This window comes from Drosophila virilis, chromosome 3 (assembly GCF_030788295.1).
Source record: "Drosophila virilis strain 15010-1051.87 chromosome 3, Dvir_AGI_RSII-ME, whole genome shotgun sequence".
In the NCBI taxonomy this organism is placed as follows: Eukaryota; Metazoa; Arthropoda; class Insecta; order Diptera; family Drosophilidae; genus Drosophila; species Drosophila virilis.
Window position 1 is genome coordinate 15,903,104 of NC_091545.1, and position 26,283 is coordinate 15,929,386.

At 37.0% G+C, this 26,283-nt stretch overlaps 4 protein-coding genes across 9 annotated transcripts in view; 1 reads left to right on the forward strand and 3 right to left on the reverse strand.

Moving 5' to 3' along the window:
* Positions 1 to 290: 290 nt before the first annotated feature.
* LOC6623665 (tetratricopeptide repeat protein 36 homolog) lies at positions 291 to 1,721 on the reverse strand. Its single transcript, XM_002047597.4, has 3 exons — positions 1,352 to 1,721; positions 504 to 679; positions 291 to 429 (listed from the first exon to the last, which is right to left on the reverse strand). The coding sequence occupies exons 1-3, from the start codon at positions 1,662 to 1,664 to the stop codon at positions 358 to 360; spliced, it is 561 nt and encodes a 186-aa protein (XP_002047633.2). The 5' UTR covers positions 1,665 to 1,721; the 3' UTR covers positions 291 to 357.
* Positions 1,722 to 5,718: 3,997 nt separating this feature from the next.
* On the reverse strand, positions 5,719 to 7,566 carry LOC138911039 (sex-determining region Y protein-like). The gene has a single exon (XM_070207919.1). It carries the CDS (start codon positions 7,564 to 7,566, stop codon positions 6,859 to 6,861), a length of 708 nt encoding a protein of 235 aa, XP_070064020.1. The 3' UTR covers positions 5,719 to 6,858.
* An 87-nt stretch (positions 7,567 to 7,653) lies between these two features.
* dysc (whirlin protein dyschronic) overlaps positions 7,654 to 26,283 on the reverse strand; it is a 35,137-nt gene continuing 16,507 nt past the window's right edge. For 2 of the 5 annotated variants that reach the window (XM_070207916.1, XM_032434545.2), the window contains exons 5-13: positions 24,801 to 25,099; positions 24,414 to 24,734; positions 23,950 to 24,121; positions 23,770 to 23,880; positions 23,667 to 23,696; positions 22,149 to 22,243; positions 21,739 to 22,024; positions 20,835 to 20,906; positions 12,617 to 13,599 (exon numbers count right to left, since the gene is read on the reverse strand). In XM_070207916.1, the coding sequence (XP_070064017.1) occupies positions 13,531 to 13,599; positions 20,835 to 20,906; positions 21,739 to 22,024; positions 22,149 to 22,243; positions 23,667 to 23,696; positions 23,770 to 23,880; positions 23,950 to 24,121; positions 24,414 to 24,734; positions 24,801 to 25,099 (1,455 nt within the window). In that variant the 3' untranslated portion in view covers positions 12,617 to 13,530. Of the gene's footprint in view, positions 7,792 to 7,846; positions 7,940 to 7,997; positions 8,193 to 8,933; positions 9,021 to 12,094; positions 12,176 to 12,614; positions 13,600 to 20,834; positions 20,907 to 21,738; positions 22,025 to 22,148; positions 22,244 to 23,666; positions 23,697 to 23,769; positions 23,881 to 23,949; positions 24,122 to 24,413; positions 24,735 to 24,800; positions 25,100 to 26,283 lie in introns of those variants that run through there. The other 3 variants (XM_070207918.1, XM_032434553.2, XM_070207917.1) reach the window with 3 other exon arrangements.
* Positions 14,862 to 20,602, forward strand: LOC6623105 (uncharacterized). 2 transcript variants are annotated; one of them, XM_002047600.4, is made up of 2 exons: positions 14,862 to 15,021; positions 19,931 to 20,602. In XM_002047600.4, exon 2 carries the CDS (start codon positions 19,956 to 19,958, stop codon positions 20,271 to 20,273), a length of 318 nt encoding a protein of 105 aa, XP_002047636.1. In that variant the 5' UTR covers positions 14,862 to 15,021; positions 19,931 to 19,955; the 3' UTR covers positions 20,274 to 20,602. The 2 variants fall into 2 exon arrangements, with proteins under 2 accessions (XP_002047636.1, XP_032290445.1); XM_032434554.2 differs by having other exon boundaries at positions 14,862 to 15,007.

The following is a 26,283-nucleotide window of genomic DNA, read 5'->3' on the forward strand; positions in this document are numbered from 1 at the left end:
CACAGTCGGATCAACAGCCGCAGCCACTGCCACAGTCGCTGCCACAGTCGCAGCCTGCTGCAATCTGACAAGCCGCTAGCCGGCCTGCTGCATTTAATAACTGTTTTCGTTTTTGCTGCCGTTTTAGTTTAACTCGTATATTGGCCCCCGAGTGCTCACGACTCCGTTCCACGTGCCACTTTTTATGCGAATTCGCTTCTAGACTTTGCAGCTTGCCACATAATGCGGCACCGGTTGCTTTTGCTTTTGCTCTTGCTCTTGCTGTTGCTTATCACATTAAATGACGCGTCTCGAACTTAATTAATTTTTATTTATTTTAACGAGCCTTCACTCCACCTTTTAGCCAAATCAAAGCCCTCACTTCAGCTGATCGAACGCTTGTCGCAGCATTTGATTGCAGAGCGCCGCAAAGGGATTGATTTCCACCAGCTGTAAATTATATTCCAATTATCCAGCTATAGAAACTATTAGCATAAACAGAGGTCTATTAATTGGGCACTCACCTGTTCCCGGGCAAACTTGCTGCCAAGCAGTGCAGCTGCCTCGAAATCGGCACGTGCTGCATCCAAATTCTCCAATTTTCTATATAATACACCACGCTGACAGTGGGCGTGGCATTTGGTGCGCGCCTGCCGCTCAGTAGCCAGTTCCAGAGCACGATTCAAATCCTTAAGCGCTTCTGTGGTGTGTAAGGAACAGACAAAAGTTGCGTAAGGTTTACTCGAATATTATTCTAACAGCCAAGTTTGTAAATAATAATCGTTATCGACATATATGTGATATGACCACATTTAGCTGCACTGCTTAGCTACATTTGCAAGCAGTGTAAATGCAATTAAAAATCAGTCGAAAGCGACTTCAAACAGTGATAAGCGACATCTAGTGCTCGAGCTTAAACTGAGCGTTGTGTTTGGGTTCGCGTCTTGGATAAAATAAATAAATGCTTGGATGGAACTTTAAATATTAAAATTAATTGCATTTAGAGAAATGTCTTCTCAATTTTCGTATGTGCAATAAATAGGGCAAAATACCTTAAATGATTTTTAATTAAAAGCGGCTCTCAGTTGCCCAAGGGTGGCGATGGCCTTGTGCCCTTGTGATCTATGAAGATTGAGAGAATTCATATTTAAGCCTTAAATGCAGCCTTATGGAGTTGTTATGTCAATGTCTGAAGCATATGGTTCATATGGAGCTAAATTTTTGCCAAGGGAATTCCTCTAAAAATTTCTCCAAAAGGATCAAGGGCTATCAACTGATAAAACGCCTTTAAATTCCTGCGGTTAGCTTAGTATATATGAAGGATTCTGTGCTTGTCTGCTTTTTGCTCTTGACAAGAATGTTTTTCTCTCACCTTGATCGCGCTTGGCCAATCGCAGTGCTTGTGCTCGATTGTTCAGGACGGAGGCGCGTTCCATCAGGCTTAAGGCCTGGCCAAATCGCAGTAGAGCCTCCTCCAATTCGCCGCGCTCTGTCAATCGCACTGCCTGCAGCTCCAGTTCTCGAGAGGCTTGCAGCAGCTGCGATTCGGGCTCCTCGTCCGCCAGCTCCGCTTCCGCTTGGATGGCAACGTTGAGGGTGCCCATGCCGCTCAGCTCCAGCGGATTGAATATGGACTCCAATACCTGCTGGTCATGTGGGCTCAGCTTCAGATTGGCCTGCGGCATGGCTGGACTTGCGTTTTAGTTACGTATTGAGCGCGTTGCGGAATTAAACTAAAGGCACAACACGAAATCGAATTCGAAATTGAAATCAAAACAAAAACAAAACAAAATGCGCTGAACTATGCTAAGCAGGCCGTTTAACCGGTTCATTTGTTGGAAAACAGTTTAGAATCGAAAATGAACTTGTTAAAGCTATTTGCGTGCACTGCAAGAAACTGTTTGTGGTTTATAAAAAAACGTTTTGTTTTTATTTTTCTTTCATTTTTTGTTTGTTTTTGTTTTGTTTGTTTTATGTATATGTAAATACCAAGGACAATATCATTTGTTTACTCTTGTTTTGCAATAATTTAATTAATAATATAATAATAAATCAGCGCTTGAATCATTTTCATATCTTTATATATATATATATATATATATCTATATATATATATACATATATATATATATTTGTGTATATATATATATAATTTATAATTAATCATTTGTTTTTAATTTTCTTTCTCTTGTTAATTTTTCCATTGCTATGCTAATGCGTTTACTTGCTGTTTAATTTTGATAAATACAATTACATATTATTAATTCACAATAAATGGTTTTAAATGTTTAACTTTATGCTCTGCTCAATAGTTCTTGTCTTTACAATATACACAACTGAAATATCATTTAAGACTATATATTATATATATATGCACTATGCCGTTTAGCTCGATCTTTTGCGTCTATGCCTGGTGTTCTCGTTATCGCCTAATACATGAGTGAGATGATATATGGGGGAAAACGAATCAAAATTATAAAAGTTGATGTCTCGCATGGAACTAAGTACATATGCCTGTCTCTATGGAATGTAATTCACTTTGAAGCAGAAGCACTTGGCAACTAGAAAGCTTCGATTTTGCCTAAACTTGTTGAGAATTTCTATTGCAATCCATTTCTATAGCTGCTAGACTTTATAAATATGCCTCATCAAGACTAGACGTAATTTCTTTTAGTTTTTAGCTAATTTCTGTTTTGGTTTTGTTATTAATCATTTGTTGTAGTTTCTTTTTTTTGTTTTTAGTTCCTTCAGTGTTGCAAAACGGTGCCTTGATTTCTTGTGATATATAGTAATGTATATATATATATATATATATATAGGTGTGTGTATATAGTATGTATGATAAAAAATATAAAAGTGAGCATTGAGTTTTGTTGTCTTTTTTTTTTCTATATGTATATTACAAGTCGTATCCTTTCTATATATTGCAGATATATAACTGTTTGTTGTTATGTACTAGGTGGCACAGTTTTGTTTGTAGTTGTAGTTCGTGTAAATAATCTGGTCTGATCTGGGCTTACAAGAGGTTTACTATATGTGAATCAAAAGTTTATGATTTGGGTTCAACTCAAAGGCGAGACCTTGAAAACAATAATTCGATTTCTTTTTTCGTAGAGTATACATTGAAAACATGTAAATATCTTTTAGCTTTTGTACACATTTATCTACAGCGTTCGATCTCAGTTAGTGTTAGGTCTATCTGTGTATATATATATATATATGTTATGCTTGTAAGTATGTGTATTATAAACATTTAGGTTAATCCCATTTAAAAGTCTAGCTCAATCTTTTATACAACAAGTTCCGCTGAGGCTGCAGCTCGGCTAATATCAACTAGTATACGCTATTGCTATTTACGTTACGATATTACGTGGTAGTTGTTTTAATATATATATATATATTAATTGTTTGTTTTTTTATGGTATTTATAAGCTGGTTTCCATTTGTGTTATGAATAAATGCCTTTTACCCTTTAGCATAGCATAGCAGCTTTTGTTGCTTGTGTTTTAACTAATATATATGTATATATCTTTAGTTGCCTCATCTTCAACTCAATTAGTTCGACGTATTGTTCTGTGTTCGTGTGTTAAATATGTTTCGGGAATTGAAATTGTTGTTTGTTTCGCTTGTTTGCTTCAAATTGCTTTTCATTGTCGATACGTTAGATATAGTTAGTATACGAGTATGCTCTATATGCGTTACATGTAATTGTATATATAGGTATATATATTTAATGTACTTGTGTGAGTTAGGTATTATGTTATATGTTATGTTTAAGTTAAGTTTAAGTAAGCCTTTTATCAGAATTTTATGCAATTTACAAGTCGCGCTGCGATCAGGCAATACACGATATCCTTCTGATTGACACGCATAAACGCTTAAAAAAAATCTTTTAACAAGTTTTTAATTATTTTTTTTTTTTTTGCGTTGACCAATTCAAAGTTAAGTTACAATTTTGAATTTTGAATTTTAAATATTTTTGTGGTTTTTGTTTGTTTTTTTTTTAAATAGTTTTATACACGAACAATTTGTTTATAATAATAGTTTACTAACAATAACTAACAGCATGCGCTTGAAAATTGTTTTGTGTTTTTCTTAAGAACTCTCTTGATTGGGTTTCGGCTAAAAATTTACATAACTAATATACGTACAGCAAAGCGTTATTACATAATAGTCAACAAAAGTACAATTACGATATCATTTAACATTTCATTTCAAATATCTCCGTTCTATTCTGTTCTGCTCACTAAAGTCACACACAATAGATATATAGAGAGAAAATAGAGCTTGGCAGACAGAGTTTGCGTTCGGTTATGAAAAACAAGCTAGGCGTTTAAATATTCCCTTCTGAATTAGACACAAAGCTAACTTTCGGCTCAATACGGAGCGCTCTTGACTTAAGGGGAAAAAATTTGCTCATACGACATTCAGAGATTTGTATTCTGATTTAACAAACGTTTACAATTCAATTCAATTTCTTTTGCTAGCATACACAACAAACAAGTTTTTAAAAAATTTGAAAAATTTGCAAATTTTGCCAAATTATTTGGGTACAAATTGTGTGTTAGCCAGAGAGAGAAAGAGAGAGATAGAGACTATAAGAGAAAAAGAGATTGTGAAAAATTTTGTAATATTTTTGGTTTTGTTTTAAGATTTTGTTTCTTTTTTGTTTTCTCGTCATATTAAAAAGTTAGTTTGTTTTTGGTTTTTGCTAATATTTTACAATAAATATATATATATGCATTTATGCATATTAAATTCTTGCACAAATAGTTGTTGAGTCGTGCGTTTGGATAGTTTGCTCGTTATCGCGCCCTGTCGGCCTTTAACATCGTTTTAACTTGTCTTTAATGCTTTACTTAATGCCAATCAACCTCAAATTTTAAGCGTTCGTTTTCTCTACTGCATATTCATCTGTAAATGGTATTTAAATTGCTAGTTGTTTTTAATGGTAGAGTAGCGTAGCTTTTTGTAGTATTATATAATTCGTTTACCATAGTTTGTTTTTTCTTAGTGGATTTTCGTGAGAGGAATACAATTTTGCAGCTGTTCTTGTGTGTATTTTCCTTAAAACATTTAACAAACATTCAAAAAGAGTGCAGTGTGCAGTTAAAATTGTACTAAATACGGTTTCTTCATATTGGTTATTAATATTATTTTTTTTCTTTTGGTTTGGTTTGTTTAATTTTGATAAGTATTTGTTTCGATAAATGTTATTTTGTGTGTCTGGTATGTGGTACGCACTGCTTGCTTTACGTATGCTTTAACGTCACATCTCCTGCTGTGGTGTCTCTGGTATGTGGTACGCACTGCTTGCAGTACGTATGCCCTAACAACACTTTGCCTGTCTGTGGTATCTGGTATGTGGTACGCACTGCTTGCAATACGTATGTATTAACGACACTTCGCCTGCTTGTGTTGTCTGGTGTTTGGTATTTAAATGGTATTTTCTTTCAACTATTAGGCTTTAGTTTGTACACATGTATTCGTGTGTGTGCATGTATGTGTGTACGTATGTATGCATGTGGTGTGCTTGTAATTATGCGTTTTATACGATTATTTTTTACAAATTATTTGCTTAGGTGGGCTTTATACTTGTTGATGTTGTTGCTGTTTCTGCTAATTACATAAATAGTCAAGCATTATGTGGAGGTGTGCTCTGCATGTGTGTGTGTGTGTCCATGTGTCCATGTGTGTATTATTGCATAACATAAGCTGATCTGCTCGATTATTTGCTTGTTCTTGTTTTTTTTTTTTTACAGTGACTGTGGCTGATTCTCTGCTTCTTCTGCGTTATTAATGTGTTCTTACGGTTAAGGGATCTTTAATTATAACTTTTTAAGCTCTGGTTTCTTCATCTTATTTACTTTTATGTTTGCCATATAATTTTTGTTATTTTTGGTTGGGTTTGTGGATATTTTCTTACTTTTTTTTTTTTGGTATTTTTTTTTCGTTTTTGTGAAATTAAATATGCCTTCATTTTGGTTTTAGTTTAAATAATTTTTAACGACTAACCCTTTAGACTAAGTTGCTCGTTCATAATCATATTATTAAATACATAATACAACAATATGTTAAATAGTTACAGCTTTACACATTAGCGTGTGTATGAGTGTTATTTATTTTTTAGAAGTCCTAAGTTCAGTTACGGGCTCTACTCTTGGTTTTATCACTGGCTAAAAAACGTTGGAAGTGGGTTGCATTGGATTTGACAGAAAGTAGCGAGATAAGAGAGCTGCTCTACATATTCTTTTTTTTTATTTTATTTTTTTATATATTTTTAATATTTTCTTGGCAGTGTGATAATTTGTATTGATATATTGGGAATAGAAACAAAATCGAAAATAAATGGAAACTATGACAATTATTGATACATGAGCTAAAAGTGCGCGATTTTCAAACGAAATTGGATATGTATTCAAAGAGAGTTTGGTCAGAAGTCAACAAAACTGTATCAAACACACCTAAATATTATTATTATCATTTTTTTTTTGTCTATAGAGCAGCTCTTAAACTACAACAAAAGAGCACAGACGTGTGGATAGTTGGGATGGGAAATTGTTAACGGGAGCTCAGACAACAACATTGAATTGCATATTTGCTTACAGCATATCGAAAAGTTTCCAATTTCTATTCTGTGTGGGGGGGGACTACTTTTAAGCAGCTGGTGTAGAGAGGCGTGCGTAAGAGACATTGATAACTAGATAGGGTTGAAGAGAGAGGGGAGAGGGAGAGCGATACATTAGCGTTGAGGGGTTTTTGTTAGCACAATTTAACTGTTAACTGTTGAAAGCCGTTTGAAAGAATGTTCCAAAATTGTTCCAATTTAGCGATTCTGATTGTTGCTGTTGTTGTTGTTGTTGTTGTTTTTCTCATTTTTCACTGGTAAACGGAATTATTATGATTCTTGTAGCTGTTGCTACTGTAGCGCTGTTGCTGCTGCTGTTGATAATGCGCTGATGATTGCTGCTGCTGCTGCTGCTGCTGCTGATGATGATGATGATTGTGATGCTGTTGATGATGATATTGCTGCTCGTGCTCACGATGCTCACGGTGCTCACGATGATAAGCAGGATGTGCGCGTAGATGATGCTGCTGGTGTTCGTGTTGGTATTCACGTTCGCGTTGCTCACGTTGTTCGCGCAGCTGTTGCTGGCGCTCGCGATGATGTTGCTCCCGTTGTTGGTGTTGTTGTTGTTGCTGTTGTTGACGTGTTGGTGTGTGTGGCTCGCATGTGGGCGTCGCATGTTGCTGCTGCTGCTGCTGTTGCTCACGGGTTGGCGTCGCCTCGCGCGATGCTTTTGTTGGTGTATTGCTGCTGTTCAAGTGTGGTCTCTGTTGCTGTTGTTGTTGTTGTTTTGTTGTAGTTGCAGCTGTTGCTTGTGTTGTTGGTGTGTTGCTGGGTGTATTGGGATGATAGTGTTGCTGCTGCTGTTGCTGCTGCTGATGATGAGGATGTTGATGATGATTGTTGAGCGCAGAATTACTGCCATAGTTGCTGTTGCTGTTGCTGTTGCTGTTGGTATGTAGCTCATGAGGCAGTGGCGGTGGATTTTTAGCTTTTGTCAGCGGTATCGGTGTTGGCATTGGTTTTGGCGTCTCCGTTAAATCGATGCCCCATTCATAGAGGAACTCGAGTTTTTGTCGTTCCAATGGGTCACTAGCCGGCAGGGCAAGCAAATGTTAGGCTTCTAAAAATATTAACGCTGTTGGCTTCGGTTCCAAATTTGATTTTTTTGCTTCGACAACTAAGAAGGTTATTTCAGCCTTTTCACGATTTGCAAAGCATTCGGCTATCAATCGAGCAACCTCCTACAATGTTAACAATGCTCGTCAGAATTCTCATATGAATATCAATGCAGCTCACCTGATGATGTAGACCTTCCACCTTGGTGCCGTCTACCTCCAGTATCAGTTGCCCGACTTCCAAGCCGCCCGCTTCAAATGCCGCACCATTTTCCTACCCCAATTCGATAACATTTAGTTGGGATCACTTTATGAGTATGTTGTGTACTCACATGGATATTGATTATCCTAGGAAGCGGGTGCTTTGTATTAGCACCACCTTCGATAGCAATACCTAAAATTGGTTTGGTTTTCTTAACTGTAATGTGTAAGTTGCCTCTATGATCAGGTACGACGTTTGGATTGTGTTCATGTGTTTGTTCAGTCGTTGAACCACCGTTCTGCTCAGTTGACAGACGCTGCATGGACTAAGGGATCATGAAACGAGAGTCAAGCATAATATGTACACATGAAAATAAACCTGAGAAACGCTCAGACTTTGCGTACAATCATGTTGTTAAGCATAGCATAACTTGCTGTTAAAAGCTGCAAGATATAGTTTATAGCCTAAATTTACTAATGCTTAGTAATATGATTAATAAATATCAAATTTGAATGGTGTTTGTCAAAAGCTAAATATGTATAGATTGTGTTTGATTAAAGGCAAGCAAAGCTAAGATATAGTTTCTTTTCAAAAGTACTTTTTACAAATTTTAAGTAAAGGCATTGTATATTTTTTTAAGTGTATGTGGGCGGCAAACGAAATGAAACTTTAATGCTAAGGGAATCCAATTCTTTGATATTTTTGGTTTATTTAGTGTTTCGTTTGTTTCTGTGAGAATGGAGCATGAGATGTTGGTTATTTTTCTGTTGACCAAATTGCATTAAATTTTTGGTTTCTAAAAGTTTGTCGTGTGTGCATTTGTATGTGTTCTTGTAGAGATTATTAGAGTAAAACAAAACGTACTGTTAGAGCGTAAATTTGAATTTTAGCGAATTATAAAATCAAACCGCAAACATTCTTTTATCTAGTTTTATTTTGTTGGCATTCTCTGCGGACGTAGCTCGATAAACACGAGTATTTTGGTATTATTATTTTGGTATATTTCATTGGTATTATTTTCTGGTATTTATTGTGCTTGCAGAACGCACTTAATTGTAGCACTCACCTGATGCCTTCGTACACCTTTATCGCCCAGCAAAGTGCCGCCTTCTTCCTTCATATCGAAACTTCTTGAGAGTTTTGTGGCCAACTCCTAATTTATTTTTTTTTTTAAATATTTTTTGTGTTTTTTTTTTTTTTTTGTTTTGCATACGGTCATTTCGTAATTTTGGCCGAATTTTATGCAGAGTGCGCAAAGTTGTAAAGAATTTGTATTTTTTTTTTTGTTTTTGAATTGATTTGTTTTTACAAAATGTTGAATATAAAATGAAAATAGTAGAAAGATGTTTGCATAAGAATTGGTTGTATTTGTACTAAGAATTGTTGCTAGATAATAAAAAAAAAAACATAATTATCGTTGCAAATGCTGATGTTGAACTTTGGCAACAACAAGACGATATTGCGTCCATGTAAAGTGTTCTTCTTGTAATATGTTTTATTTACTTTTTGGTATTATTATGGTACAATTGTTTTAGTTTGTTTACTTGCAGACATACAAATAGATATGCAGTTGAGAAAGTATGGTATTTGAAAATATATATATATATATAGATAGATATATATGTGTACGTAGTTGAGTTAAAAGTGAAACGTACTTTAGAGTGTGGGAGGGTATCGGGAATCGTGGTGATGGTAGCAGAACAGCATATGCAAAAGCTTTTTGCGTGCTTGAGTGAATCGATTTAAATTGAGAATTGCTAACTTTACTGTGAACACTTTCTTGTTTTGTATAAATTTCATTTGCATACAACCCAAAGTATGAATTTTATGCATTGTGTATGCAATTGGCAAGTTAAATGCACATGAGTACACTGCATCTTATTGAGATACTCAATTGAAGACAATTTGATAAAGGATTACAATGTTGCGCTGCTTTTTCAATAAGTTGATTGTGGCAATATATCATTTGATATATGAAAACTTGCTGTGGGACTTGAATTTATATGGAATTCTTTGTAGGCTTATAATGAATGTTAACAGAAAGATTCCGATTTTTGATTCTCAGAGTAAAACAAATGTATTTGAAGGCGTTGTCAAGCAGCTTTCAAATGTGGCTGCCTTCCATTTGTCTATGAGCATTCGTTCAAAGCAGAGTTTTAATTAAATTTCAGTTGTCTGCTGCCTATCGACCGATAACTTTCAGAGTAGATATATTCAAATAATCGGAGGGTAAACATTTTTGGGTATACCTTTTAGAAGCTTTGTCGTTCTGCAATATGCATTAGATATTTCTAAACCCAAAACAGTTTAAGCAACAGAAAGAACCTAAATCTATTTTGAATGCCGCAATGTTATCGATTGGCAAATAAATCGATAGCAGATGAAATACACATGGTATCGATACCGCAGATCAAGAATACTCAACAATGTATTTAACAACAAAAAAGTACAATAAATGTTGCTTTTTAGATAAGCCTAAATTGTAATAAGTGTACTTAATGTGTGTGTGTGTGTGTGTGTGTGTGTGTGTGTGTATCTGGGTGCAATTTATGAGAATGCAAGTGCTGGTGTATGTGTGTGTGTGAGTGTGTGTGTACGTGTGTGTTTAAGTGTAGTGTATAGGCATTGCAGCTATACAAGATGTGTAGTCGGGATGTGTTTAAATATTTATAGAGTGTATTTTACGAAAGAAACGGCTTGCAAAACTTGGCAACTAAGACACTTAGATTTTTGGCTAGATTTTCAACAAGACTAGATTTATTGGCTATTTAGTTTCGATTTGTAAGGGTTTGGTTTTATTTTGGACAGAAAAGCGCTAACTAAAACTTCAAAAAACTTGAACTTATTTTACAGATGTGGGTATCTAGAGCTTTAGCTACGACTAGAGGTGTACGTGTGTGTGTGAGAAAGTGTGTGTGTGTGTGTGTGTGAAGGGCAGCAGCAGCTAAAGTTAAGATGAAAATATAAGAGGATTTATATAAACGCAAATGTACAAAAGTATGACAGGAGCGGAAAATCTAATTACAGGGCGAAACAAATTACCAGATGTATGTATATATAAATATATATATATATATATATACATTTACTACAAACGAAACATGAAAAGTTGATGGAATTGAAATCAATTTTTGCATGTGTCGATGCCTTTTGGTGGGGTTTTGGTTTGTGGTGGATTTTGGTGTTAACAAATTAGGTTGACTCATGCGTAAATGTGCAAATGTATTTTTCAAGCTTTTTCTTTGGTTGTTTGGCATTTTTTTTTGGCTTTTGGTTTGTTTTTTATTTAGTTTGACCTTTTTGTTTAATTTGCGTTGACGTTGTTTGAAACGTGTTGAATTATGATTTGTTAATCTTGCATTCTTTTTTTTTTGTTGTTAGTTAATATACTTACATTGACAATTACTTTACAAGAGACTAAAAAAACTCTAGTTAGTTTAAGGGAAACGAGTATTTTTTCTTGGGTGCGCAAGTTAAGAATTCGTAACAAACATTTAAATATAGTTAAGTACGTTAACTGTTTACGTTTTGATTCGGCTAAGGAAACAAATGAGCTCAAGTCAGAGTGTATGTGCGAGTGAGTGTGTGTGTGTGTGTGTGTGCAAGCAATTAGTTGAATTTTGAAACAATAAACGAGACGAGACGAGGTCAAGAACTAAAACACAATTCCTACGATTACAACAGAAAAACTGTATGCATGTGTGTGTACGGTTGTGTGTGCGTGTGTGTGTGTGTGTGCGAGGAACAAATGGAAATGCAAATTTAGTTTTTTATTATTATTATTTTTATTTGCACTCGCATTGTGCTGTTTCTTGCAAGGCACATACAAACAGTTAGTTAGTTAGTTAGTTGGTTAGTTGGTTAGTTAATTATTTAGATAGAGATAGAAAATAGACAGAGAGCGTACTTAGAGAGTGAGAGTGAGACAGAGCATAAAATAACATTATTGCAACAATACTAAAGTCAGGCTAAATTTGAATTTATGCGCTGAAAATGCAACGAGATGCAAATCCAAAAGTATTTCAAACATTCGCAAAGAACTCTTCTATTGCTTGTGACACAAAATAATTGTGTTTTGTGGTTGCTGTTTGTATTATTTCCTTTTAATTTTTGATTTTTTTGTTTTGTATTTTGATTTGTTTTTGTTTAAGGTTTTCGTTTTTTTTGTTTCTTTTTTTTTTGGTTTATAGTTTACTTTCGTTAAACGAAAAATACATTGGCACTTACAAGAGGTCGTCCCCAATACCATGATTTGACACGTTGTGTTAAACCACCCAAATGTGAACGTAGTCCATCTAAGTAGCCGCCCTGAAATGCACACAAATGAACAAACGAGAACAATTTCGGGGGGAGAACGGGTAAAGGTTGAGAAAGAGAGCAAAAGAGAGAGAGAGAGAGAGAGAGAGCGAGAGCACACAAAACAACTTAAACAGGAACAAAAATTAAATACTAACAAACTAAACAAAAATCATTGGACTAAAAACGAATATGATATACATAGATGTATGCATGTATATGAAAGTATGATTGAAACTTAAAGTGCCAACAGAACGAATTGAGAATGTGGTCAAAAGAAATGGTGTCACGAACAGAATTGAAAGTAAATGGGGTTCTGGAGCTGTCTTTTGTGATATGTGGGAATTGTAGAGCCATCAACTGCGCTCCTTTACATACTAAGTATATCAATGTTATCAATATTAATATATACGATTTTATATATAAATATATATAGTTTCTTTTACGCTACGTATTTATACACTTTTAGCTAAATAGGTTTTAAATCAGGTTTACGGGTATGTTTCTATTATTTCTAGTAAATATGTTTTTCTACATTGTTTAAATACGGCCCTGTGTTGTTCTAAATGATTTACTTAATGTCAAATACGATTACGACTACATAAAATGAGCTTGTAATTTATTTAAGACTATTTTTAATGATTAAACTAGATATAAATGTCTCTATCTTTATATAAATTAACATCTAGTTATCTTGGACTGCTAAATATTTGTTTTTCATATTGGTCTGCAAAAAAGATTGTCAATAAGAAATCGAACTGCTTCCTAGCTACAATGTTGCTGTCTGCCTCAATGTTGCTAGCAGCAAATGTTGCTTAGCATCAAATGTTGCCAGCATTTGGTTAACTGTGCTCAATAGCTGTTGCATACTTTTAGGGGCGCTGCAAAGCTTTGCTTCTGCCGCTGCTGCAGCGTAATTTTCCACTTTACATTTGCACCACATTTCTATGACTTAACTCAAAAAAAAACTTGGTCTATTTACTCATTAACTTGATTATGTCCGCAATTTAGTTTTGGGGTTTCGTTTGGTAAAGCGCAACAGCGGCAGATCGCAACGCACATCCATATTTCCGCGGCCGATTACAGCTAATGCATGGCAGCCGTAGAGATATTAACAACAATCAGTGGGAAATACATAGTAAAAATAGCGCTAAATATTTACAACGCTTGGGCAAAAGACTTTTCTTTTAGCATGTGCAGCTAAATTGGCTGCTTCCTTATTGTATTTTGTTTGTGATGAAGTTATTTATATATGTTTATGTATGTGTGTGGCTGTGTGTGTGTGTTTGTGGCTGTTTAGTTGGGCATGTTGTGTGAATGTGTGCGTGTGTGTGTGTGTGTTTAAAAGATAGTTTTGAAAAAAGTGCTTAAATTGTAACAAACGACGACGCATACGAAAAACGAATGCAAAGCGAACGCAAAGCGCTTACCTGTTCCTGTATTTTTTGTATTTGAGGTTTAGTTTGTTATTTCAGCCAGTTCACGCACAGATTAAAGAGCATGAGAAAGAGAAAGAGAAAGAAACAGGTATATGTGAATAAAATTTAACAACAATGGCAACTGTAAATGCGCAAGTGCCTGCTAAAACTGTTAACAATTAGACACAAGTTGACCAAAATGAAAAAGAAAAACAAAACGTAGCTCATCTCTTTTCATGGCCAAACGTGGCTTTTGACCATCAACTCCATACACAACAAATCAACAGCAGCAAAAAAAAAAAAACAAAAAAAAAAAACGATTGAGCAGATTTTCTGTTTACGTCATGCAAGAGCAAAACAAAAACGCCGACAAACTGCGGTGAGCAACAACAAGCGATGCCAGCCGTAGCCGCAGCCCCAGCTGCAGTGTGTCAGCTGCAGATACAGTATCTCATAGATGCGAACGTATCTGCTGCTGTTGCCGCTGCTGCAGCTGCAGCCATTGCTGCTGGCCATTGCGTAAAGCTTACAACAGACCGCTTACAACTCACTTACACGTGTACTTAACTTACTTATACATACATACACTTATATATATATATATATAAAACTATGCCTATTTGCGTATGGAAAATGATATACTAATGGGTGTGTATTACTTTTCTATAATAATTTTTAGCCATAAATATTGACAATCTTTTGGACAATCTGCACCATTTATAATTGTTGTTGCTGTCGTTGTTGCCTTTGCCTCGCTGTGTCGCTGCGTGTCATTTTTTTTATTACTGAGCCATAAAAAGTAACTGAAACGCAGACAGTCGGAGAGGCTTAAAGAAAGCCACACGCAAAGTGAACTACGAGATATTTAAACATTACAATTTCACAACAACACTTGAATGCCCTTTCCCCCTTCCCCAATGCCATGCACTCAAATGCGCTTTAATCTTATATTAAAGGGTTGCTTATCGTCTGAATCCTTTAAACACAGTTAAAAAGGGAATAATAATTTTGTGCAAATGTATGTAACAGGCCGAAGGAACTTGACTTGAAATATAACTGAGGTTTAGGTATTTCCAAAACCAGCTTTAAGAGCTGTGTCGTTTCGCACTGTAAGTTGAAGCAGCGACTCGGTTTTAGGAGCTTGTCGAGCTGCTCCCAAGCCAGCCCAAATGTATGGGAAATTTACTATACCCCATGGCAGTAGTGTACAAACCAAAACAGCGGCACTGACGACGCCGACATCGCAGTTGGCTGCTGTTTTGGCCGCGTCTGCATTTTCAGTTTTTAGTTGCGCGTCGTTGCTTGAAGCGTTAGGTTGGCCCAGGCCCATCAAGAGTCGAGAGACAAGCGACAAGAGAGGCACAGACACAGACAAACTGGAGACAGAGACAGCGAGCGACAGCTTCTTCGGCTGAGTTCACAATTTGTAAGATACAAAACGTGCGTATAAATAGTAAATTACGTGTAAATACCAAAAACTTAAACAAGTTGCAGGCAAGTTGTGGCGTTGACAAATTTCGCGTTGTTGCCGCTCATTTCGCGCTCTGTTTGCCACAAATTGTTGCATAAACAACAGCCGACTCGAACTAACAAATAATAAACAACATCAATTGAAAGAAGTTACCTGGGCTGCGTTTTCTTGCGGCCAGGCGTCAATTGCCCCGGGCACACGATGCTTTGTGTGTTTGTTTTTACCATTTTGCTTTTTGTTATATCATCATTGTGTGTTTGGGTTTTTGCAACATTTGGCCGCAAGGCAAGTGCAATCTTGCCACACACATGTGTCTCAGCCGAAATGGAGATGAGGCGACACACAGACACGTTGAAAGACTGTGGCAAACACTTTTTTGCAATCGCATTTGCATTTGCATTCAATTAACTTCTGTTGTTCACCTTCTGCCTGTTTTTGGTCTTTGGTTTTTGTTGTTGCGCGCTAATTTCTTTTGTTTATGGCTGTTTTTTTAATTGCCTGCAGCTAGGGGCTATGCCTCAACAGCTTCAGTTTGATTTTTTGCGCCGACTGGTTTTGCAATTAAGTTGCTTTCAGTCACACACAACTGACGGAAGTCAAGAGATTCTGAGCACACGTCTGCGAGCAGCCGCTAAACATTTCGACCTACAAAAGCAAAAACTAACTAAAGACTAAAGGGAAAGCAGTTAGCAGTAGGACGAGCTATAAACCGCGTCAGACAAACAAGAACGAAAAACGAAACAAGGCAACTGACAGCCAACAGTTAAGTTACTTTTACCCATAGTTTTCACTTGGCCAATTAGTTCTTGCCAACAAAAATAATTAGTTGCGGAAAACTATTTTCAAAAAGTCAAATTGAGTTGGACTTTTCAAGGCAGAAGATCAATGTCAAAATATTTTTATACCGAATAATTGACAGGCAGTCTCAAACTTAACTTCAACTTAAGCAAAATAACGAAATTCACAAGTGCATTTGTGAATCATAATAAATTTTCATTTAGTGTAAAAACTTTTGGAGAGAAATGTGCAATATAAGAGTAAAATTATTTATTGCATCACTTGATCAATATTTGACTGATGCTGGTTTCATAATCAATAATAATAATAAAAATTCAATTTACCCACAACAAATCACATAATTGCGCCCAAAATAAACTTTTCATCAGATACAGTTAAATAATTTCAATTCAATTCATTTCAAATATGTCAAATTTAAGATTTTTCACCTTGAACATTATTTTGAAATACGCCGCATTAAAATCCAATAGCCCAATAAATTGGCAACATTAACAGAGTCATAGAGCAATACGCACAATATATATATTTATATATATATATTTATATATATGTACATATAAACATATGTCAATGCGTATCTAATGGCAGTTGGGCAACTTTGGCCCGGGCTACTCGAGTTAGCAAGTATCTGTGAGATACAGCAGACAAATGCGGCTTCATTGAGGTCAATGGCATGTGTATATGTGTATCTGTGTATCTGTGAGGCTGTCTGCGCCGTTGGATTTGGTTACAAATCAACCAACCAGCTACATCCATATATATATGTAATATACATATAGACGACGAACCGCTGTGAAGTTTGCAAAGTCATAAATTTGATTGATTTTAAATTGTTGGCTCTAAGCGGATTTCAAAAAACTGCTGACTGACAAACTCAGTCCGTTTGAAAAATAATCCGTAAAAAAAAAAAATAGAAATAAAATAGAAAAGAAAACCTAAAGCTGGGACAGCTGGAGTACAGTTAAATGTGGGCTGGGCAATTGAACGTCAATTTCATTATTCTAACTGTTGGAAAATTCTCTTTCTGCTTTGTGAAAGTTTCGACGCGTCGTCGTCACTTTAACTTTTCCGTGCACAGAACCCGCCAACTTTTTTTGTTGTGAAACTTTTCAGCAGCTGGTTCTGTGCTCGCATCCAACTCTCAGTCTAACTCTCTGTCTATTAATCTTTTGTAAACAAAAGGTGAGCAGCTAATTTGCTGTCCAATTCACACCATTGTTAGCTAGCAAACCGGCGAGCAGATCATGCGACCATCTATTGTGACACCGTCTACCATATGCATATAACTGGCCATAATAATAATTATTATTTCTCGCTGCCAGATCAGCGCATTGACCCACAAACTAAAAACATGACAGCTGACCGATCGCCAAGCTGTCTGTCAAAGCGGCAAACGCCCCAACTTGAGCATTGTGCAACATGATTAAATGTGATATTCAGTTAACTGGGTCACAGTCCAAATAAAAGAAAGATGATGTCAAAAGCTTGGGAATAAATTGATTAGATTGGATGATGTAGCAGAATCTGAGAACGTGTTGATTATGTATATGCATAAATGATAGCACACATAATAAACTTACTTTCCCTGAGACAATTTGTCTGAATGATCAGTGAAATATTAACTGATGTACATATTGAAATATGCCTTGTAGCCTGAGAGAGAGGTTATTAAGATGTTATAAAAATGAATGCATAAATCTTGTTTTAATATATAGTTCACTCTTGCAGAGGACATTTTAAGTCTATCATATTAATTATAAAATAATTTAAATCGTGCTTCATTTTTCTAAGAAACAGCTCTTTATCATAATCCGAACACCTTTGTAAATCCATCGAGTGAATTAGATGAACACCTGACTCAGATGCAAATTCGTTAGATAAGGCAATTTAAACGGAACCTTGTAGAGAATATTTCATTCGTGTTTTCCTCAATATACCCAACTTTTCATAGCCAATTAAAACGGACACTAATCGTTCGCCCAAAGCAAACTGAAGCTGGTCATTAAACCTATTCCTAATAAATAGCAGACATTTAACTGAGCACCCGAGCATAGTAGTTGCCTAAAGTGGAAGCTGTGAGAACTTTTCTGTACTCTTCCCGACAGTTCAAAAACTAGGTAACTGTAAAAAATAAAGTTGCCAGCATTTGACACTGGCCAACACAATTGGATTCATTAGTTTGGCTGCTTAATAATGTTTTTGAAGACATGGCGAGGGCGCTCCCTCTCTCCCTCTCTCCCTCTCTCTCTCTGTCTACCTTCTCCCTTAGAGACTCGACTATTAAGTGTGTTGATTATGCTTTACACCCATTGACTTTTTAGACCGGATTTTGGATGGTTTTGTTGGCGCTGCTGCTGCTGCTGCTGCTACGCATCAAAATGATTTATTTAACGTCTATTTACATTATAAACAACATTTTTCGAGTTGCTTGTTTGCCGCTTTCTTGGACGCAACAACAACAGCAACAACCACTATTTACTTTCCATTTATGCTGCTCTTGACAAAGTTTTGTACCTTATTTAGTACGTTTCTCTAATGACCCACTTTGAGTTTTGGTCTTCGCCTGGCTGCCTGCCTAACTGCCTGCCTGCCGGCCTGCCGGCCTGCATGGACTTGCTGCTGCCGTTGTAACTTCAACAAAAAGTGAGTGTCGCATTGCCCAGACATCCACTTACAGCAACAGCAACAACAACAACAACAAAAAGTTGTTTGTCTGTTTTTAGTTGAAATCAAACTGGTTGCTTGCTCAGCCGGTCGCTGGTCACCGCTCGAAGAAGTCGAACTTGCCCCCTTTGCTGCCCCGTCGCACAGTGTCAGCTGTGTAAACAGGGCTAAGCGAGTAGTTCCCTCTCTGTCTGCCTCCCCGTCTACTTCTCTCTTTCAGCTCCAGCTGCAGCTGGCCATATTACATCCCAAATGGCTTCTGACAGCGCCAGACAGCTAACACACACATTGAACTTGCAGTCGATGCGTTGATTTGGACGAACGCCTTTTGCGGAAATTATTGCAATTTTCGTGTCTTTTGGCAACACAATCCACAAGCAACATTTGTTGCTGTTGCTATTGCTATTGTTGATGTTATTGTTGTTGTTGTTGTTGCTGCTCTTGTTGTTACTTTAAAAGCGGTTAATTTACTTTCACTTTTCGTATACTCCTTGCAAAGCAGGCACAATAGCTTTATAATGCGACTTGTTAGCCATTGAATAATGTCTACTATATGTCCACAAATACATACAGATAAATTTATGTGACAAATAATAAACAGTCCAATCTATTGGCGGTAGCCAGCAAACATTTTAACAGCTGTATTCATTATTTTGAATTCCACTCCAAAGCGTGGAATATGGGTGAAAGCCCGTTAATCACAACTACTAACTTTCAAGACCTCGTTCTAAGATCTATGTGAATTTCTTATCTGTAAGTCATAGAGATTCTAAGATCTATGTAAAATTCATTATCTGTAGTAAAATTAAGTTTGGTAGAAATCCACTCAACTTCGTGGAATGGGAGGAAAAAGTTGTTGAATGATAACTATCCAAAAATATTTACATATGTTCCAGAGTATAGGCATACAAATATGCTGAGGAATAGTTAGCCCCAAAGTATAAATAACTATGACCCAATTATTGCATTTATCCAACTAAATTTGATAAATGCCAATTTGGGTGGAAATAAAATGTAGCCCGCAGTTTGTATATGTAAATATTTACGGCTTGCAATATTTCCAGTACAACGGGCAATTGTTAAATTATTAAATTGTTTCATTAAAATTTTGAAAATGTGTGACAAATCAAGGTTTAAACAAAAACCTGTGTGGAAGGCGCTGAAAGGCAGGATGCTGGTTCGAATTGGCAACCATTTTTTGTTGGTTTGGCAAACCTGATTTAGACACACATTCATTTTAAGCTGCACTAAGCGGTTGTTTGTCCTAGTCAATCGGTCGTATGTTTGGCTTTAGCTTTGTCGAACTGCCGACAACAAACAACCCACACCACGCACACACACACCGCTTGGCATTTGCAACTTGGTTAAAGAACAACAAATCGGACGATTCATTAAAACAACTTAACAAATCAACAGGCGGACAAACAATTGGCCCTTCAGCATGGAAACCTATTTGACCGAGATCAAACAATTGCGCATTCCACGCCCGAAATTCGAGCCGAATAGCTGCCACCAGCAGCACCAGCATGCAACGGCAACGGGAGCGACAGTGGCAGCGGGAACGGGAACCGCGACAGTGACATCGACGCCCCCACATCATCATCAGCTTCAGCTACAGCATCATCATCACCACGCCCATCATCAGTGGCGACACTTTGTGCGGCCCTTTACACCGCCACGCGATTATCACTTGCCAGTTGTTGGCGGAGCCGTCGTCTGGTCGGCAGCGGAGGACAGCGCCACGCACGACAAAATGTAAGGGAGGAGCCAAGAGTTAAGCTGGTGGAAAGTGCGGCAGGGCTCCACCGAGCTCGTAGCTCGGCGGTCTGTTTGAGCTCAATTGGATTGCATTGACGCTGGCTTTGCTGTTGTCGTATTGATTACACTACCAATATGTCGAGCGAGAGAGAAGAGATATATATACATATGGTATATATACACACATGCTATGTATAACTATAATCTATCACGAGTTTAAAGCTCTTTTGCATAATTTAGTGCTTAAGTTTAGTGTCTACAGTGGTAAGCTTAGGTTTCCTATATTAGCTATACAATAATAATAAAATCAAAGCTTGTCAAGTGTTTGAATCGATTTTTGTGTTACTTGAAAGAAACTCTGAAATGGTATTATATAGTAAGTATATTTGTATAGGCATGTTTGGCGATGATATGACATGAGAACTTCGTGACATGAAATTCAATACTAGCAACTGGGCTTATTCTGCAAATGTACCCCTATAGAATACCTCTAAATACCGAATGCCTCTACACGTTTCAAATTACGGCCCTAAGGGTTTATGACCTTGTTTTGGTTACTCACCGCATCTTGTTCATATTCCGGTAATAGGGTTTCGCTGCCCCGGCGAGTTCTATGCTCATCACAGCCGTATTCCTAAGCCGGAGACAGAAAAGCGAAAAAATCATTTTTGAGATTTTCTTTGCGTTTATGCATAACAACAATAGCCAATTTCAAAAGGCCTTTTCAATTATTTGGTCAATTAAACTACGACAATTAGCAGCCAATTGGACAACAGAAAAATATAAACTTAAAGAACATTAAACAATTGCACAATTAGACATACACAAAACATGAAAAGAAGTCCTCTTCAAAAGAGCACACACATATAGAAATGTCAAGGGACAGAATACAAAAAATAAATAAAACTAAAAAAAAAACACACAAGACAAGAGACAACACACAATATAGCGGCTCGAGACGCGCCGATTTAGATCCGAATGTCAATTTTTCTTATATATGCAATACAAATTAAGTTAATAAAGCAGAGAGAAAGAGCAGAGCAGATAAAATAAACCAGAGTTATTAAGATATCAAGAGCTAAGTTTAATTGAGAGTAAAGGCATAAAAAGGATTTAATCAGAGAGAGAGAGAGAGAGAGAGAGAGAAATAGCATATGAAAGATAAATTTGAAAATAAAAAGAAATGAATATTGTTTAGTTTAATTTGGAAATTTTCAAAGCTTATTGTTTTTGTTTTTTTTTTTTTTTTTTTGTCGAATTCGAAAGTTTTACTCAGTCTTTTCCAATATAGATGAAACATAAACAATTTCTGTTCGCACAGCTAATTATTTGCCGGTTCTAATGGAAAAACTATGGATAGTTCTTGGAAAGTATTTAGCAGAAACAGAGCCAGGAAAGAGTTTTGGAGTAGTGAGAGTTCTAAGTGGTGCCAATGGGACGCTAGATGCTTCACGCAAATTCCTGACCTGTTGCTGATTGTCTTTGGCTTGTTTGAGTTTAAATTGATTTGGTCCCAATTGCTGCTGGTGAGGATGACGCACATTTCCAACGCCGCCGCCCAGATGACGCAATGAGGTATGATGTGGTGGATAATGTTGTTGTTGTTGTTGTTGTTGCTGTTGTTGTTGTGGTTTTGGTGGCGGTGATGGTGATTGGTTGCTAGCTGCATGTGATGTTGCTGGCTGATAATGCTGTGAACGATGCAGTATTGGTCCCGCCGACATGGGCCGATAGGGCAACTGTAGTGCGGGTCTATCAATGGGTTAACGAATACAGATACAGATACAGATACAGATACGCAATGATCAGTTCTTGGTTGTTGTTGTAGTTGTATGTGTGTCAGGTCTATTTGATTAGGTGCTCAGTGTTTAGGTACCGTTTATGTATATCCGTTACGGTCATGCCCAGACCCGAGTCCGACGAGGGACTGCGTCCAGTAGCGGCGCTTACTTCCATGTCGTCAGCTGTTACCTGTTGGGAATGGAATGGAACGAACGTTTTGTTGCATACGATTCAGAGACAGACAGAGAGAGAGAGTGAATGTGAGAGTGAGACAGTGAGAGCGTGACAGAGGGAGAGAGAGAGAGAGAGAGGGGTAGACAGAGCGAAATATGAAATAGGGTCTACGGGCTAGGCCAGAACAGATTTACAGAGCTATCTACTGAGCATAGACAGCGCAGACAGAGTGTGCGACAGAGAGGATCGCAGAGCGAGAGAGTAAAGTGATCAGTGCATAAGTTCTTCACGAACTATACTTCATTTCGAACATATATATATTAACATGTATATATATATGTATATTGTATTTTAAAGCTTTGCTTTCGATAAGTGCCATGTTATGTATTAAGCAGAGTTTTGGGTGATTTATCGGTGACTGCTGTTTGTTATTATGCTTTAAGTGCGCTTTTGTGTGGCTAATATTACTTCATAGATATATATATATATAATTTGTTATATGTACTTAAATCCGATTATACATGTTTGAATTTCATATTTTACAATTAATCATGTTGCTTAGATATCTAAACCTAAACCAATGTACGGCTTGTCGCGCAATATCGATGCTTATCGAGGTCTTGCACTATCGATAATTTGAGCAATGCACAGCTGTAGCTTCATCTGAAGCAACTGTACTTGCTACTTATGCCTAGAAGAAAAAAGAATTTGTGCAACTACAAAAACTGCATTGTTTAATTTGTTGATTTAATTGCTTTTTGGTTAATTATTTTTTGTTTATTTGTTTTTTTTTTGCTTGTTTCTTTTCTTGCATTTTGTAAAGTAAAAATTGACATTCGTTTTGGTTCGATTTTTGTTTGCAAACCAAACAAAATCTGAAGCCGAATCAAAGAAAGCGAGTTTCAAAAAGCGTTTCAAATTGAGAGACATGCAGCAAACACAAAACTATAAACTATAAAGCATAAACAATAACAAATCAAAAAAAAAAAAAGAAAAGGAAAGTTAAAGACAATTATACATTTTCCTACTCGAAGAACAATTAAACTACAAGTTTTTGCTTTATCTGACAAGTGTTTTGTATTTTGCTGTGTATTGAGTACTTTTATTAGTATTTTGTTGATCGAAAGTAAAATTGAACTAAAAAATTACAACAACAACAACAAGGACAACAATTAACAACAACAATAATCTGTTAAACAAAATTAATATTCCGAAACACAGTAGCTGGACATATTCGTAGATACACCACATATAAGTGTGTGTATATATATTTTTGAAAAGAGTATTCAAGTTGTTTGCTAAACACTAGACGAATATTTAAGTTGTTTTCTTTTTTATGTCGTACAAAAGTTGAACATGCTTAACAGTTAGTTGTACACAGAACTTGCTAGGTATATATTGTGTCAGTGTCGTAGAATAAATCTTCTAAAAAGCTTACCGGCAAATCACGTGCGGAGTCTCCTTTACGCTGCAATGAATCAAGTGGGGAATTGGCATTAAACGTTTGCCAAAATGGAGTCTAGTTGCGGCTTGTATCTTACCCTATGCCTATCCACGCTATATGGATCGCGTTCTCTGCGATACACAAGCTCATCGTAACGTGTACGATCCTCCGGAAAAACGAGCTCACGAATTTCCGTCACTAGCGTGTGCTAGAAAGGAAATATATAGACATAGTTTCGATCATTTGGGCTTGAGGCATCTCCTGATGTGGTATTTACCTTTTCGTACGTATCTAACATCTCTAATAAGACGGCAACAAAGGCATCTATGGTCATTGCTTTCACACTATATTCGGCAATATAATACGAAAGACTTGCAAAATGATGACGTGGCAGCAGCGAGCGCGCCTTCTCCTCCACCATGGTCGTGATTTGACCTTTTCGGCGTGCTCTGCAAGCGACACATAGATCGATCGAGTATTAATATAGCTGGCATTGTATATGCATATAGATTGGTTGTTATAAACAGGGTGGAAAACCAAAAGGAACTTGTTGTTGATTACATTTACGATTCGAACCAACAACCTGCTTTAAAGTTTGATTCCTAAGGCTGGTTTTCTACATTCTAAAAGAAGCCTTTTCAAAAGAGGTTCGATAGGGTCCATAGTAAGAAATGTATAGGAATTTCAGAGCATCGAACCAGCTTGCAGCCTGGCTGATGATTGCTTTTGCCTTCTGCTTACCTCGTGCCCGTTGGACTGTACGCATCCCAGGGCTCCATTTCGATGGATGTGCAGGAATGCGGCACCTTGCCCACGTCACGTATCACCAAGGACATGCGCTTGTGATACTTCAGCTGACCGACGGCCTCGTCGTGCGTCACATCGAGAAACGACTGGCCGTTGACCTCCAGTATTTCGTCGCCAATCATTAGACCGGCACGATCTGCGACGCTATCCTTGTCGACGCCCGTGACAAAGATGCCCAGGCCGTACTCGACGCCGCCGCGTATCATCAGGCCCAGCGATTGGCCGGGCTCAATGAGCAGCTCGACGCGGCGTACCCTGAACGGATGCCAATTGGCATATGTTATATATATTGTCTATATAATCTCTAGGTAATCCGCTTACCGATCTCGGCGCTCGTTCCGCCTGCCACCATACTCCATGGGCGGTGAGGCCGGACGGCCGTGTCGATCCATCCAGGAGCAGGTCTGACGAAAGGGCAGACCCGATCCGCCGCCGCCGCCGCCGCCGGCCGCTGCCGCATGGGCCGCTGCAGTCTGTGGTAATAGGGGGGCCATCGACGCGTACATTGGATCCCGCGAGGGTGGACCAAAACCGTGCAGCGGCGCCGTCGAGTTCAGCGTGGGCGGCGCTCGCACCGTCATACTGATTTGACGTGACGATTTCAATATCTGCACACATCTCTGCGTTAAGAAAAAATGTGGCAATAGAAGAGACACAAAAGAGAGACGGAAGATGCAAGCAAAACGAACGAACGATAGAATGGAGCAAAGAGAGAAGAAAATTGTCAAACCAAAACCAAAAGCGGGTGGCAGAAAAAGATGTAAAATTTCCAAAAACTAAAAAAAAAAAAAACAAATTTAAAATTCAACAAAATATTAATTCAAGGCGGACATTTTGCTGTACTATTGTGCGCTTTATTGCGGTTTTACTGTACCATTTCCTCTCGTTTTAGCTGTTACAATTTTAATTGTCTCACCACAAAAACTCGTACGAGTCGAGTTGTTCTAATTGTTTGGGACAAAAGTGCGAAATGTCATTTGTTTTGTTTTAAAATAATCCCAAAAATTTACCCCATTTGAGTTTTATAGCTATTGTGGTTGGGCATTTGGACAAATTGTTAGATCCCCGAAACAAATGTGTTTCTGGGTGAAGTTCTTTGGTAACTTGTACTGAGCCCTTAGGACTTTAATAAATATATGTTAAATTTCTAATTTGCCTTGACTTTGCAGTTGATGGTTAAAGACAAATTTGTGACTGAAAGTTACGAAAGGTCTTTAATGGAATAGCTTAGCACACAATCTATAAGAACTCTAAGAACTCATTTCCATCAACCAGATCTTTTATATAGTTTGGCAATTAATTGAATTCTTTAAAAGTACAAGTTCATATTGCAGTACACTGTAAGAAATGATTGTGTTTATTGAGTGCTTAAGGCAGATTAAACAAATTCGTAATAAATGAAAAGCATATTGAGAACAAAAACACGATTCTAGAAATAGTTGAAAATAAATCAAATGAATATCTTCTATTTAAGAAAATAATGTTACAATGTGAATTCAATGCGACTAATCTATTGCCAATTTTTTCTCAGTGTATATTTGTATTAGTGTTTTTTTTTTTTTGTTCAATGATGTGTATATCGTTTTTCGTTTAGTAATATTTATACAAACAGTATCAATATATGTAAAGTGCAAGATATTAGAAAAAACTACCAAAAATCGTTTAGAGCATAGAACGAGTTCAGCAGAGAAACGCGAGAGAGAGACGGCGGAGGAGGTGGGTAACTACATGTACAATACTAGAGACCAAGTACGAGTTATTTCACGACTATTGACAAACAAATTTGTCGAAAAAATAAATTTTA

What these genes read in the sequence shown, in the direction of transcription:
- LOC6623105 (XM_002047600.4), top strand. Translation starts at nt 19,956, where the DNA reads ATGGAAACCTATTTGACCGAGATCAAACAATTGCGCATTCCACGCCCG.
- LOC138911039 (XM_070207919.1), bottom strand. Translation starts at nt 7,566, where the DNA reads ATGCCAACACCGATACCGCTGACAAAAGCTAAAAATCCACCGCCACTG.
- LOC6623665 (XM_002047597.4), bottom strand. Translation starts at nt 1,664, where the DNA reads ATGCCGCAGGCCAATCTGAAGCTGAGCCCACATGACCAGCAGGTATTG. An exon ending in ATTGGCCAAGCGCGATCAAG is followed by an intron (nt 680 to 1,351) that starts GTGAGAGAAAAA and finishes TACACACCACAG; the next exon opens with AAGCGCTTAAGGATTTGAAT. An exon ending in GCAAGTTTGCCCGGGAACAG is followed by an intron (nt 430 to 503) that starts GTGAGTGCCCAA and finishes TATAATTTACAG; the next exon opens with CTGGTGGAAATCAATCCCTT.